The sequence below is a fragment of the Xiphophorus hellerii genome, chromosome 12 (assembly GCF_003331165.1).
Source record: "Xiphophorus hellerii strain 12219 chromosome 12, Xiphophorus_hellerii-4.1, whole genome shotgun sequence".
Lineage (NCBI taxonomy): Eukaryota > Metazoa > Chordata > Actinopteri > Cyprinodontiformes > Poeciliidae > Xiphophorus > Xiphophorus hellerii.
Genome location: NC_045683.1, coordinates 1,766,481 through 1,782,022, shown reverse-complemented (window position 1 = coordinate 1,782,022; position 15,542 = coordinate 1,766,481). Strand labels below are relative to the sequence as shown.

The 15,542-nt window shown below is 36.7% G+C and overlaps 1 protein-coding gene, 1 long non-coding RNA gene and 1 pseudogene across 2 annotated transcripts; 2 read left to right on the top strand and 1 right to left on the bottom strand.

Annotated features, from left to right (window-relative positions):
- Positions 1 to 963: 963 nt before the first annotated feature.
- Positions 964 to 3,187, top strand: LOC116729623 (natterin-4-like; annotated as a pseudogene).
- Positions 3,188 to 4,977: 1,790 nt separating this feature from the next.
- On the bottom strand, positions 4,978 to 5,707 carry LOC116729228 (uncharacterized). Its single transcript, XR_004341111.1, has 3 exons — positions 5,501 to 5,707; positions 5,105 to 5,410; positions 4,978 to 5,026 (listed from the first exon to the last, which is right to left on the bottom strand). It is a non-coding gene; the product is annotated as an uncharacterized LOC116729228 (long non-coding RNA).
- A 4,019-nt stretch (positions 5,708 to 9,726) lies between these two features.
- Positions 9,727 to 12,227, top strand: LOC116729620 (natterin-3-like). The gene is made up of 3 exons (XM_032578290.1): positions 9,727 to 9,759; positions 10,216 to 10,294; positions 10,444 to 12,227. Exons 1-3 carry the CDS (start codon positions 9,727 to 9,729, stop codon positions 11,562 to 11,564), a joined length of 1,233 nt encoding a protein of 410 aa, XP_032434181.1. The 3' UTR covers positions 11,565 to 12,227.
- The last annotated feature ends 3,315 nt before the right edge of the window (positions 12,228 to 15,542 follow it).

Here is a 15,542-nt window from a genome sequence, read left to right as displayed (position 1 = left end):
GCAGCAAGTGAGCTGAACAAGTACAAAGCAACCACAATTTATACAGTATTTTCCTTCAATGTGCTTGATTAGACTTCTGTGTATTATTACATTGTTTTTACTACATTCAGGTAACAAGAATCGATCCAGAAACAGAACCTCACATTCAGCCAATCCTATGGGACGTTTAACTGATTAATTACATATTTTGTGCAGTTTTTTAAATAATCCCCTAAAAGTAAAAGCCAGTTTATCTGTGAAAAGCATTACAGTAACTTAAGCAATGTTCTGCAGATACATATACAATGTTAATATTTTCTAACTTATTTTATGTGGTAGGTCTAGACACAGGATTTACTTCCCCAGTTAAGTTTTATTAAATAAGAATTTAGAAATGCAAAGTTTGAATAAGATAAAGGATGTTTATTACAACAAACTGATTTATTATTCAGTTTTGATAACTTTAAATATTAAAAAGCTGTTTGTTTCAGATAAACATCAGTATTTTCAACCATGGTTGAATTAGCAACTCGTATCTTCTTTCACTTTCTGCTCAGCAATTTCATGTTTGTGATAATATATGATTTGCTAAACCAATACCATAAGAAATAACACATAAAGAGTTTAATGATAACTTGATCATAACGTTTGGTCAAGAAAGCGGGAAGTTTGTAGTTCTGTAGACATCACAACTTTGTGGTAAGGATGTGGTGAAGTCACTTCAAGTTTCTGTGTCAGTTGCTCTACAAAGATCAAATGATGTGAGTCTACAAACTAATAGCAAATTATTGTAAGATTCTTATTGAAGGAAACCAGACAATTGATCAAATTCACAGAGTTTAAGGGTATTCTGTGTAAACTTGTAAATCTGAAGAATTTTTAGTAAATCATCTTAATAATTCAGGTGATTCTAAGACTGGAAATGTTCAGTCTGATTTAATGACATTGAGAAAACAATGTGATGGGTTCATACAATTATCTGCTTCAGTTTAATTCATAAGATGTGTTAATGCAAAATAAAAATATTCAGTAATAATTAAACATAACGCAATAAATTCACCTCAAACACCCTGAGGAGGCTGGTAACAACCAACAACCAATCCTGAGTGTCTGCAGGAGTCGTGTCTTTATTTGGTGTTGTGTGAGTTGAATTAAGCTCTGATAGGCTCTTTAGAAAAATCCTCCTTCAGATAATCAGATATTAAAGAAGCGTCAGGCTGAGATGAAACCATTTCTACATCTAAAACAAACCTGCAGGTTTATTTCACCCACTGAAAAAACCAAGACCTGAGAACTCGTCAGCTGGTCAACGACTCTTCAGCAAATCAGGTAAAATGTTCACTTTCTTAACTCTGTTCTCTCAAATGATATAATAGACCATCATTATGATTTTAAACTAATCTGGTTTTAGATGATTAGATTAGTGTTATTATTTTTGGATTGTAACTAAAACTGACTCGTCTCTGTTATCTACAGTTTCTGCTGTTGCTCTGCTGCTCTGAAGTCGACCAACACGGACAGAAATGGTAAAGTAAAAACAGTCCGTTGTACTTTTCACCAAAAACAATCATTTAAAAACTCTGCTAAACAATAAACTTTATAATAAGTAGCATAATAGGTACCCTACACCTGGTTGGATTTAGCCCCGCCTTCAAGACGCAGCTCCTCCTCTGAGCTGCGATTTCCAAACCAATTTCAAGACTTTATATCACAAATCACATTTATTTAAGGTTATATTTTATATAAGTAGCTTTTTTATAGCAACTGTAGATAAAATAATTACGTGAATATACTATAAAATGACACTATGAGCCTGAAAAAAATATAAGTTCTTGTGTGTCAATAACTTTTTTGTTCTGTAAAAGGAGTTAAGAAATTTTGCACTAAGGCACTAAGAAAATGTGCTTAGAAACAAATTTATGCAACGACTAAAATTAACTAAAATCTGAACCTTCAGTTGTTTTCAGAAAGCCTCTTCAGCAGGTTTCAAGTAAAATCTTTTGCTTGATTTTGATCATTCATGAAAATTTTAGAAACAAGACGTTTATCATTTGATAAGTTGTATTTTTTCTGTTCGCCAAACAGGTTATTATGGTAAAGTCTGTTTTGTTTAACGAAGGATTTTATCTTGATTACAAATGATACTAACTTTGATTTCTGCTCCTCTTAGTTGCCGTTGCTGTTGCTGCTGGTTGCGTCCTCACCCAGTGCTCAGCATGTGGAGAGGAACCAGCCACCAGATGAAAACGGTACGAGGGAGGAGAGTTGAGCCTTAGAATAAAAATTTGATTCTTTTCTTGTTTCTGGATTAAACAATAGAGAAATCTGTCAACAATTAAAGGCTAAAACATCTTTAAAACCAACAGTAAAAATCCTAACTAGTCTTTTTCTTTCACAGTTTCCTTCCTGAAACCAGATCCAGCAGATGATGTTGCTGAGATCAGAGCTAACGTGTCTGTCTCAATAATCCGACGTGTTCTGACTTCTGCTCCGTTCAGACAGAAAATCCCAGTTAACTCGACGCTCCCAGAGTTCGGTAATACAGGAAAACTGCAATGGAAAGAATGGAATGGTTCCCCTCCAAATGGATCCGTTTCCATTCAGAACAGCTACGCCAAACGAATCGACTACATCTGTAAAGTCAGATGCAATTCTGGGTTTTACAACCCCAGCAAAGGTTCTTACTGCCACTACCCAAATAAAGAAAAAGAGCATCGTTCCTCCTCTTTTCAAGTCCTGGTGAATGAAGATAATTTTGAGATCTTGCAGTGGAAGGAAGGTTCTCATAGTTCTGTTCCACAGAATTCAGTCAGAACCTGCTCCAGTGAGGAAATGTATGTAGGGAAGAACAAGTACAGATTGGGGAAGGTTGATCCGAAAGATAAATGTTTTTATCTCCCCTGGAAGGGGAAGGAATATCGGTACAAGAAGAGCTATGAGGTTCTGACCCAGATGAAGGCTGAAGATGATCTCATCTCTGATGTCAAATATCACACACTGTTACCGAGCTAACATTGTTAAAGATCCCCCAAAAACCATCCGAAGCTCTACTGTTACCAACTATTCCCTCAGGAACGTGACCAAAACAGTTTCTTTGACTAAGAAAACCAAAGATGAGAGACGGTGGGACGTCAGCTCCTCTTTTTATCTATATATAAATATTTCCATCAAAACACAAATTCCACGCATTGCAGACAAAAAAAATTAATATTAGTGATGAGAGGCCACATGCATTTTGTCATGTTCCGTGTTTTTCTGTGTGTTTATTTTGAGTTTTCTGTGTCTCTGTCTCCGTGTTGTCCTGTTCTCCCTTTGATTACTCCCAGGTGTTTCTCATTCCCTAATTACCCTCCTGTGCATTTAGTGTCACCTGTGTGTCTGTGTCTTTGTCGGGTCCTCGTCTAACGTGCTCTCAGTCCTACGTGTGTCCACTTGTAAACCAGTTGCTACCGGCGTTGAGCCCTGGCTTCCGCTCAGTCGTGCTGCCTGTGTTTTTGGACTGTTTTGACTTCATTTCTTCATTAAAACCATCATTTCTCACTGAATCCTGGGTCTGCTGCGTCTGCCTCACCACCTCTCACCACCGCATTTCATGACAGCATTATCAGCAGGAAATACCTGGACAGAGCAGGTCTCCCACTCTGTGTCGATACAGCTTACCATACCACCAAACCACAGCTGCAAAGTAAAGATGGTTGGTTATCAGTACAAGATGGACCGCCTCCCTCAAGCGAACCTATGAAGACAAAGAGACCAGATCAGTTACCATCTCTGGAACGTATCATGGAGTCCAAGTTGGAGAAATTGGGGCTGAAGTGGAAAGATGTAAACCTCTGCCCAACTTCAAACGCTTTTCTAAAATGATGTAGAATATTTAAGTTGGAAACTGCTAAGTTTCCAACATAAATAGGGCCCCTTTCATTCAATATTTATATGCTCCCACTAGCTCAGGTTATAACAGGAAATAATATTAGCTACCATATCTATGCAGATGACACACAGCTCAACATTACGATGTCACCAGGTGACCTTTGACCCCATCCAATCACTGAACAGATGCTTAGAACAGATAAATGTGTGGATGTGCCAAAACTTTCTCCAGCTGAACAGAAACAAAACTGAAGTTATTTTTGGACCTAAAGAGGAACGATCTAGAGTCATAGATCTAGAGTCAATGCACAGCTTCAGTTATTACAACTAAAACCAGCGATCAGCCCGAAACCTGGGAGTAGTGATGGACTCTGACCTGAACCTCCAGAGCCACATAAAGACAGTTACAAAGTCGGCCTTCTATCACCTGAAGAACATTTCCAGGATTAAAGGACTAATGTCTCAGCCAGATCTAGAGAAACTCATCCATGCGTTCATCTTCAGTCGTATTGATTATTGCAACAGCGTCTTCACAGGTCTGTCCAACAAATCAATCAAACAGCTGCAGCTGATCCAGAATGCTGCTGCTGGAGTTCTGACTAAAACCAGGAAGATAGAGCACATAACACCAGTTTTAAAGTCCCTCCACTGGCTCCCTGTAGCTCAAAGAATAGACTTTAAAATACTGTTGTTAGTTTATAAATCACTGAACGGCTTAGCACCACAATACATTAAAGATCTGCTGCTGTTGTATCAACCTTCCAGACCTCTCAGGTCTTCCGGTTCTGGTTCTGCATCCCCAGAACCAAACGAGGAGAAGCAGCTTTCAGCATCTATGCACCACAAATTTGGAACAAACTTCCAGAAAACTGTAAAACAGCTGAAACACTGACTTCTTTTAAATCTCGACTAAAAACCCACCTGTTTAGAATTGTATTTGAAATGTAATCAATTACAAATTTATTGATGGAACTTGACTTAATGTCGTGTTTTGATTGTTGATTCTATGTTGCATTGTGTTTCTGTCATGATGGGTTCAAGGTTTCTAGCCCACATGCAGAACACAAGACAGGAGAGTTGGAATCAGTTTGAGTGATTTATTAAGATTACACAATTATCAGAATGTGGCAAGGTGGTCTGGTCCAGGGATTCAACGGTAACGGGCTGCAGTGGTTCACTGCGAGGGGAAAGAGCAGACTGGTGAGTTCAGGGGCCGTGGGAACATGGAAATCTCAGATAAAACACTCGTTCTTACTTGTGGTGGTTGGATCTGAATCTTGGAGGGTAACTGAGTATGTCCAGGGTCTCGGTCTCTTAGTGGGTCCAGGAACAACGGAGGAGTGCGGCGGAGAACGGACAGGTAGGCTCGGGTGCAACGGAGACACAGAGGAGTGGTTCGGCCGCCAGCCGTGGGATCCAGGAGATACTTGTAAACAATGGAGAGGTGAGTCTGGGAACTCGGGCAACCAGTGGGTACTTTCCACGGCGTCACGAGGGAGGTTCTGAAACCAGGAAAACTGCCAGGATCTAGTCAGCGGGTCCAGAGTGCCAAAGGGATCACCTGAAGGCAACAGGGAAACACAAAGAGAATCACTGGAAGGCTCAAGGTAACGAGGAACACAGAGACAGGGCTCAAGGGGCTCAGCGGTACCGTGACTGGCAAACACTCAGGCGACGCTGGACTGGCGGTCAACTCCTAAAGTATGCTCCGCTGATGAGGGTAATCGATGACAGCTGAGGATGATGATGACACCACCGCACTCCAACCGGAACCTGTCGCCATCTGGTGGTAAGAGGTGGAAAAGGCGCACAGGAAAAACCCCACCAAGAGAACCAGAGAACCCCGGAACATAACAGTTTCTGTGTTTGTAATGATGTAAAGCACTTTGAAATGCCTGGCTGCTGAAATGTGCTATACAAATAAAATTTGATTGATTGATTGATTGATTAGCCTTAACCAAACTGACTCCCTAGGATAAACCCCAATCAGTGCAATCATTTGCAGAATGTAAGTTAAGAAATAGAAAAAAGTTATTGTTCCTAATGTTTATATTTTTACAACATAACAGCTAAATAAACATCGCTACAAAAGTAGCCACAAAATCATAATGCCAATAATATAATTTCCAAATTCCAAAATGTCCTTTATACCCCAAATTACAAATACGATATTAAGGATGCTTAATCATCTTTTAATCAAGCCCACCTGTAGGTGGCGCTGTATTATTGACAAAAGTGTAAAAATTACTTAATGACTTTAAAAAATTTTTAAAAAATCATTTACCCAAATTAGCTCAAATTTTCATTTCAAAGCCCTGAAATGTTGGTTTTTGGCAGATTAATTTAAATAAATACAGTTCTGACATGTTTACCTAAACTCAAAAATTTGATTAAAATGTTCTCTACTCTGTGGTTTGCTACTATGTGTCACATTTCCTGCTTTTTCATCCAACACCTTAATAGTCTAAGCATTGTGTAACATCCAAACTGTCATATTTCATTTGTCCTTTGCACACTAAATATGAATTGGTTTTTCTATGAACATTCACAATTTTAGAAATACCTATTCTGGCACCTTGGATACGTTTGTCATGTTTAGAGGGACTCAACATCTCTTTGAGATCTGATCATCTTACAGTTTTAATATAGTTTTAATATTGTAATGTCCGGCCTCTGAAGCTTGGGCAATTTTTTGTTCTGATTTCTCCATTCATCTGCATCTGGTCATTAAGACATATCCCATAATGTCAATTTGGTAACATAACTTCTCTTATCATGTGGTGATAAGCAGTTGTAGTGCACAACATGCTAACTAATGTTGCAACCATAGACATAAAGATCAACAAAAAGAGGTTTCTATTTTAAATGTTATTCTTATTGCACGATTTTATCAAATGCCTAAATGACCTGGAGTGGTAGTTTGGATAAATCTTCCCAGTGGGCAAAATCCTTTGGAATATTTTATTTTTAATTATGAAAAACAAACTTACAGGAAACATAGCAAACACAGGGAGCCAGAGTAGAACAAAAACAGAAATCCAGAACAAAAGGCAGCAGGTAAACCAGGGAAGTAATGGGATGATATTAGGAGGAACCAGTAAGAGGTGGCTGTGGAGAATAATAATAATAAAACTAGAATCAAACCTCAAAACAACCCAGGACCTGATAAAACAGGTCTTCTGGTTTAAGTCTGATCTGCTTACTCATGATTACCCAACATGGAGAAACTGCATTCAGTTTAAATGCTCCAGAAATCTGGTCAAACTTCCAGAAAAATGATAAATGGCAAGGCAACTTTATTTATACAAGTAAACTTTCAGCCACAAACAACTCAAAGTGCTCGTACAACGAAGTTAAAAGCAACAGATATTAAGAAAAAACACATCCAACAGAATCAAAACCAATGAAACTCTGAGTTCCTTGAAATCAAAGCTAACATTTTGTTTATTTAGCGCTACCTTTGAATAATAACTAAAACTAATTATTCTCGTCTAGATTACAACTCTTTATTACTTCTTTATCTTTCCATTGTAATATAATTTTTCTTTTATGTTTGTTAATTGTGTTAAAGTGCTGAAATGTCCTACACAAACAAACTTGTAGGTATTATATTTGTAGGTACAGATGCTGCTTCCACAGGTTCTCATCATGGTTGTTTTTCTTCAAGGTTCTTTTCTGGAACTTGGAAGATGCAGAAGTCCTTCACATGTGCTGCATCTAACAGTTTTAGTAGTAGTTAACTGACTCAAAACAATTTCAAAGATGTGAAACATAAATGAGTGATAGTCGATTCAAGTAACTAATATGTCAAGTTCCCATCACTGTTTCTACAAACCACAGAGCACAAATGTAGAACAATGATTCATAATGATCTTGAGGTTTTAATATGTGTGAGCTGAACAAGTACAAAGGAACCACAATTATAAATGGTATTAAAATTCATCATTAGACTTTTGCATTGTATATTTTTATCTTTTAGGTAACAGAACCTCACACTCTGCCAAAGATTTGCTGATTGTTGCGCTTTAAAGTTTCATCTATTACATATATTATGCAGTTTTCAAAATAATCCTTCAATGTCTGTACAGCAGTAATTTAAGCTATGTTCTGAAGTAACATAAAGGTCGTTAATATTTTCTCATTTACTTTATGTGGTAGGTCTAGTCACAGGTTTAAGTTTTATGAAATAAGAATTTAGAAATGCAAAGTTTGAATAAGATAAAGGATGTTTATTACAACAAACTGATTTATTATTCAGTTTTGATAACTTTAAATATTAAAAAGTTGTTTGTTTCAGATAAACTTCAGTATTTTCAACCATGGCTGAATTAGCAACTCATGTTTTCTTTCACTTTCTGCTCAGCAACTTCATGTTTGTGATAATATATGATTTGCTAAACCAATAACATAAGAAATAACACATAAAGAGTTTAATGATAACTTGATCATAACGTTTGGTCAAGAAAGCGGGAAGTTTGTAGTTCTGTAGACATCACAACTTTGTGGTAAGGATGTGGTGAAGTCACTTCAAGTTTCTGTGTCAGTTGCTCTACAAAGATCAAATGATGTGAGTCTACAAACTAATAGCCACTAATATATGAATATTTAGAAAATATATATTTATAGATGAACTAAAACTGGAAATGTTCAGTCTGATTTAATGTCATTGAGAAAACAATGTGATGGGTTCATACAATTATCTGCTTCAGTTTAATTCATAAGATGTGTTAATGCAAAATAAAAACATTCAGTAACAATGCAATAAATTCACCTCAAACACCCTGAGGAGGCTGGTAACAACCAACAACCAATCCTGAGTGTCTGCAGGAGTCGTGTCTTTATTTGGTGTTGTGTGAGTTGAATTAAGCTCTGATAGGCTCTTTAGAAAAATCCTCCTTCAGATAATCAGATATTAATGAAGCGTCAGGCTGAGATGAAACCATTTCTACATCTAAAACAAACCTGCAGGTTTATTTCACCCACTGAAAAAACCAAGACCTGAGAACTCGTCAGCTGGTCAACGACTCTTCAGCAAATCAGGTAAAATGTTCACTTTCTTAACTCTGTTCTCTCAAATGATATATTAGACCATCATTATGATTTTAAACTACATCTGGTTTTAGATGATTAGATTAGTGTTATTATTTTTGGATTGTAACTAAAACTGACTCGTCTCTGTTATCTACAGTTTCTGCTGTTGCTCTGCTGCTCTGAAGTCGACCAACACGGACAGAAATGGTAAAGTAAAAACAGTCCGTTGTACTTTTCACCAAAAACAATCATTTAAAAACTCTGCTAAACAATAAACTTTATAATAAGTAGTATAAAAGTGGACAGCTGAGTGTACCTTTAACCAAGAAGTGAAAATAATAATTATTAATAATTTACCGTTTGGAGACAAGTGTTTTAAAAGTTAAAACCAAGAGAAGAGAAGAAGTCCATCGATTAAAAACCTGGAATCCAGACAAAGATCTGAAAAACTGTTTATCATTCAGGTTGAGACTTTTGAGACCTGGAATAATAATATTAACAAAAGCTGATGCAGAAACTGTCATTAATTTGGAGGTTTTGTTTCTATTTAAATAAATGAATAAATAGGAGCATTATTGAAATAAAAGATTGACTTCTTTCCAACCTGTTTTTACAGCTGAAATTAGTAAAATAAACGAACTAAACTTACTTTAGCAGTTTTTTCTGGCATCTAAACTCTAGAGTATTTATTTTATCTATTTATCTTTGTAATTATTTTCTGTGCAGATAATTTTTTAGTTGTTCTTTTACCAAAGGAGTATCATTTCATACAGTATCAGTTGAGTAATTTCTTGACTCTGCATGTTGGCAGGAACTGGGTTTGGGTTTGGTGAGTGAAGCTAAAAGATGAGCGATTACAGAACTGTGTGTTACCTTGTGGTCAGGTTGGCAGCTTTTAAATAATATAAAATCTGCTTTCTATTTGACTCATTGTAATTTTGATGCCAGTTTGTTTATTGATCTACAGCGTTCTGTTCATGCATCATAAACTTCATTAAATTACTACCTTCAGTTCAGAAAAACATCTTTAAATAATAAAAATAATCAGAATTTGTTACAATTTTCTACACTAAATAAATGTGTTTTAGAAACTAATTTGTCTGACATTTAAAATTAATCGAATTCTGAACCTTAAACAGTTTTTGCAAAGTTTTCTCAGCAGGTTTGAAGTTGAATCGTTGACTGGATTTTTATTATTCCTAAAATAATTAGCAAACAAAAAGACACAAGAGGAAAGACTTTACCATTTGCTGCAGCTGCATGTTTGCTGCATATGCTGGAAGGCTGTATTATATTACGATTATACCTGATAACTTTGATTTCTGCTCCTCTTAGTTGCCATTGCTGTTGCTGCTGGTTGCGTCCTCACCCAGTGCTCAGCATGTGGAGAGGAACCAGCCACCAGATGAAAACGGTACGAGGGAGGAGAGTTGAGCCTTAGAATAAAAATTTGATTCTTTTCTTGTTTCTGGATTAAACAATAGAGAAATCTGTCAACAATTAAAGGCTAAAACATCTTTAAAACCAACAGTAAAAATCCTAACTAGTCTTTTTCTTTCACAGTTTCCTTCCTGAAACCAGATCCAGCAGATGATGTTGCTGAGACCAGAGCTAACGTGTCTGTCTCAATAATCCGACGTGTTCTGACTTCTGCTCCGTTCAGACAGAAAATCCCAGTTAACTTGACGCTCCCAGAGTTCGGTAATACAGGAAAACTGCAATGGGCGACATGGGAGGGTTCCCCTCCAAATGGATCCGTTTCCATTCAGAACAGCTACGCCAAACGAATCGACTACATCTGTAAAGTCAGATGCAATTCTGGTTTTTACAACCCCAGCATGGGTTCTTACTGCCACTACCCAAATAAAAAAAAAGAGCATCGTTCCTCCTCTTTTCAAGTCCTGGTGAATGAAGATAATTTTGAGATCTTGCAGTGGAAGGAAGGTTCTTATGGTTCTGTTCCACAGAATTCAGTCAGAACCTGCTCCAGTGAGGAAATGTATGTAGGGAAGAACAAGTACGGATTGGGGAAGGTTGATCCGAAAGATAAATGTTTTTATCTCCCCTGGAAGGGGAAGGAATATCGGTACAAGAAGAGCTATGAGGTTCTGACCCGCATGAAGGCTGAAGATGATCTCATCTCTGATGTCAAATATCACACAAATCAAGCTAAAATTTTGAAAGATCCTCCAAAAACCCTCCAAAGCTCTACTACTACCAACCAGGACCTCAATCCTGTGACAAAAACAGTTTCTCTGACTAAGACAACCACAGATGTGAGACAGTGGGACATCAGCTCCTCCATCACTGTCGGTGTAAAAACGTCCATCACTACAGGAATTCCCTGCGTTGTGAGTGGAAATATTGAAATCAATGCAGAGACGACTCATACGTTCTCAGGTGGAAATACCTGGACAGAGCAGATCTCCCACTCTGTGTCGATACAGCTTACCATACCACCAAACCACAGCTGCACAGTAAAGATGGTTGGTTATCAGTACAAGATGGACGTTCCCTTCACCGCCGTCCTCAAGCGAACCTATGAAGACGGAGAGACCAGATCAGTTACCATCTCTGGAAATTATCACGGAGTCCAAGTTGGAGAAATTAGGGCTGAGGTGGAAAGATGCAAACCTTTGTCCGGTTCTCAAGTCTTTCAAAACAAAATACAGGAAGCAAACTGAGAAACTATAACGTATAGCTAGAACAGCTTTACCAGCTCTAAACTTTATTATTTTCCTAAATCATGTTAAAATTCATGTAAACATCACCAGTACAGAGTCAAATGGGGAGAAAGCTGCTTGTAGCAATTAACCAAAACACCAGGAAAGCTTTAATATCAACAGTAACTCTGGGACTGGAGGCGTTTTCACCACTGGTGAACTAACAAACTAACTGCTGAGTTAGTTGGTTAGCCTGTTGAGCTTTCAAGTACAATTTGTAAACTTTTCTGTCTACATTATCAAAACAACTCCAAACTTATGAAATCAGATTTGATTTCATAAAATTGTCAAATCACATTTTCATTTCTCACTGCAAAATAAAGAAAAATATTCATGTATTTGACTGAAACTTAGTAAAAACAAACAAAAACCTGATTTTAAACTGAAGTAGCATCATTTCTGTCTTTGGTTACATCCAAACTAACCTGCTGGTTTTTTTACTGCTGCATGTCAGATAATAAATATGGAAATGTTTGTGAACAGAGAAATTACTAGACTAACAAGGATATTATCCATAATACTTCAGTCATGTTTGTATGACCTACTGCATATATTTTTTATGAAGAACATGAAATATTTGAACAATTATCTAATTTAAAGTTTATTCAGATCCAGATGAATCATTGTGAGTCATTCTATGTAATTTTTTTGCATTAATAAAGCTTATAAGCAATGAAAATAAAATTCTTGTTTTGTTTCAAGCCTACATGAACTAATTATTAAATTGTATAAAATTACAGTTTCAAAATGAGCCTTTTCTTTCAGTACAATCACCATTCCTTGATTCTTATGAAATAAAAACATAGTAGATTTTAAAAGCAGCTGATCAGTTTAACGGTTGAGTTCATCTCCGTCTTATTTTCCAGAGGTTTGAACAGATCAGAGCTTCAGGCTGAATTTATCTCAATGATTTCTTGGATTCAGTTTGCTTTACCCAAAATGTTTACAGCCATACTCACTTTGGTCAGAGGTTTTCTCACACCCCCATTCTGTCTGACCATTTTTTAATATTATTAAAATAAAAAAAATTTGAAATCACCTGATAATTTCCCCAGTTTCACAGCAGAGGGCAGCAGCATGTTTGTTCAGTGTGTGAACTTGCAGTCTTTATAAAACCGAAGCCAGACTCACGTTCCCGCAGCTTCATGGATTTATTCATAAATTAAACACATTCTGTCACCTGAACATGGTAACTATGTAACTGTGTCTCAGGAAAATGAGACAAAACTGTAGAACCTGATCTGGGTTTGGGATTGTTTGATCCAGTTCAGCTTTGAGTTTTCAAAATAAAAAACATTTAACTAAAACTTTTGAATCGCTTTGTTTTTTACTTACTGAAAATTAATTTACACTGCAATATTTTAGTGAAACAATTTGTCATTTTTGAGAGCAGAACTGTAAAACATTTTCAGTTCAAAATGTTACATTTGATTTTCTTGTCTCTCCTCAGATCCAGGTCTGATAACACATTTTGCTGGACGATGAAATGTCCCTGAACTTATTGCAATAAATGATAATATTGTTATATTGAGACCATTTTCCAGTTATATAATAGTAATAGCATAATAATGCAAGACACATTCTGATCAATAATGGAAACTGAAGACATTTTAAATATCCAAAATAAATGAACAAAACAACAGAAACAACAAATAAAAGGAACTATCAAGAAAATGTTTAAATATCTAAAATAAAATAATAATTATGAAGTCTCTGTAAACAAAAAAAATGTCTGGTTGTAGCCCTTCCGGGTTCAACACCTACCTACTACCAGCAGCGCCCTCTAGTGACCAAACATTGGAAACACATATTTGGCTCGTAAAGAGGACAAGGAATCCGGAACAGCAGCTGCAGAAAACAACATCCAGCCTTGGTTCGGCTCGGTTCGGCTCGGTTCGGCTGGTGGACTTATATAAGCAGTTTACTAAAGCCATAATGCGATCCTTATGATAAAATTGTTCACCACATTTTCCTCTTTTGATAAGAATATTACATATTTGTTGTGATTTGAGTTTCTCTGTGTGTTTATTTTGAGTTCCTGTGTCTCTGAGTCTCCGTGTTGTCCTGTCTCCCCTTGATTGTTCCCAGCTGTGTCTCGTTTCCTTGATTACTCCCTGTGTATTTAACTCCACCTGTGTTCCTTGATCCTCGTCGGGTCCTTGTCTATTCAGTGTGGTTTGCACCAGTCTGTTTTGCTGTCCCTTCAATTGGCCTGTTTGCTACCGACGTTGAGGCCTGGTTTCTGCTCAGTCGTGCTGCCGGGTTTTGTGGACTTATTCTGGACATTCATCATTAAAATCATTTATTTATCACATCCTGGGTCTACAGCGTCTGCCTCACCACCTTCACCACTGCACTTCATGACAATATTTTAATATTAATCACATAGCAAATTTTATTCCATACCCACTGATTATGTTAAAGGAAATTCAGACATTCCATGTTATTAGAATAAGTGAAAAATTATCCCATAAATTTTCAAACATTACATGTTCATCTGATGAACATGAAAATGTTTTAACTGTAAAGGTCATAGAGAGTCACTCAGACACTTTATGAAAGCCAGTGTCTTATCCTACATTGTGAAAATATTGTATGACAATATGGCCTTCAAATGTAAACCAAAACAGACGCAAAATACAAAAAACATCCCGGCATCCATCCAAACATTTATTCTGTGATTCTATCTGAATCAAATAAATGTCAGTGAGGAAACCCAGACGATGGCATAATCTGCTTTAACTTTACTAAGTTTAAATCATATAATGTGTAAATGCAACACAAAAAACATTCGGTTACAATGCAATATATTTAGCAGAATAACAGTGAACTGGAAACGGCCAACAACCAATCATGTGTGTCTGCAGAGGTCACACATGGATGTTTAAAGGTTTAAAGGTCATTTTAGTTCAGTAAAAGTGGGAGCTGGTCGACGTTTTGACCTTTAAACTTTCATTAATATTTTCAAAGCCAAAGCAGCACAAACAAAAAATGTTGCTGCAGAAACCAGCAGAAACATAGTTGAGTTGACCGACACCAATTTTGTCGGTGGGGGCCTGGTTGACCTTTCATGACCTCTGGAAACATTTCTTAATATCTTTAAAATTATAGCGGCACAAATGGAAATGTTTGCTGCACAAACGTACCACAAACGTTTGACACCAATTTTGTGCCCAAACTACCTTGAAGCATTCAGGTGCATTAAATACCTGGAATAATCTAAATGATGACTAAAAAATTATTTATCAATCCTTCAAACAAAGAAATCCAAACAAGATAAAGATGCCTTTGAAATTATTTACAACAAATAATGTAAGCTTCTTGTTATTGATTTTCTTTTTTATGAAAGATACCAAAGTATGTAAAATAAATAAACACATATATTATTCTAATAAAAGATACAACAGCGACTTATTCCCAAACCATTTTTATTTAGGTTTTTGTTGCATCTTAATGTATTAAAATGAGAAAAAAATAAAATAAACCCAGAATGAGCTCAAACAAACTCCATAACTGGAAGTGGCAACAAGCTCCAAAAACAAGGTTTGGTTATTTCTGACTTAATTTTAAGAAGTTAGTATTTCTGTTTCCAACCCTCCCTGGGTCTGCAGCAAATGTCACGGTCAGACAGCGGGGGGTTGTCCCATCAGACCGTCAGTTCTCCAAACAACACAAAAACAAGTGTAAAATCACACATGGGGTCGGTGCGACAAATACAGAGAAAAACACGTGTTGGGTCCAAATGACCAGAGGAGAGTTAAAGGAGGGAATCTCAGGAAGTCAAGTTGCATGAAATAAGACAGGAAATATGCAGATAAATGAAACAGGACGTTCAAAAACAACACAAAACCAGATCTACAAAAAAACACTTGCAAAAGAAAGTTTTAAATAAAGTTACCTTACCTCAAAAACACTTAACCAGCAGAGCTGCATATGACA

Bases quoted from the DNA above. Each gene is read 5' to 3' on its own strand.
- LOC116729620 (XM_032578290.1), top strand. From the start codon at position 9,727: ATGAGCGATTACAGAACTGTGTGTTACCTTGTG. The intron at 9,760-10,215 runs GTCAGGTTGGCA...TGCTCCTCTTAG, and splicing joins GAACTGTGTGTTACCTTGTG to TTGCCATTGCTGTTGCTGCT. The intron at 10,295-10,443 runs GTACGAGGGAGG...TTTCTTTCACAG, and splicing joins CCAGCCACCAGATGAAAACG to TTTCCTTCCTGAAACCAGAT.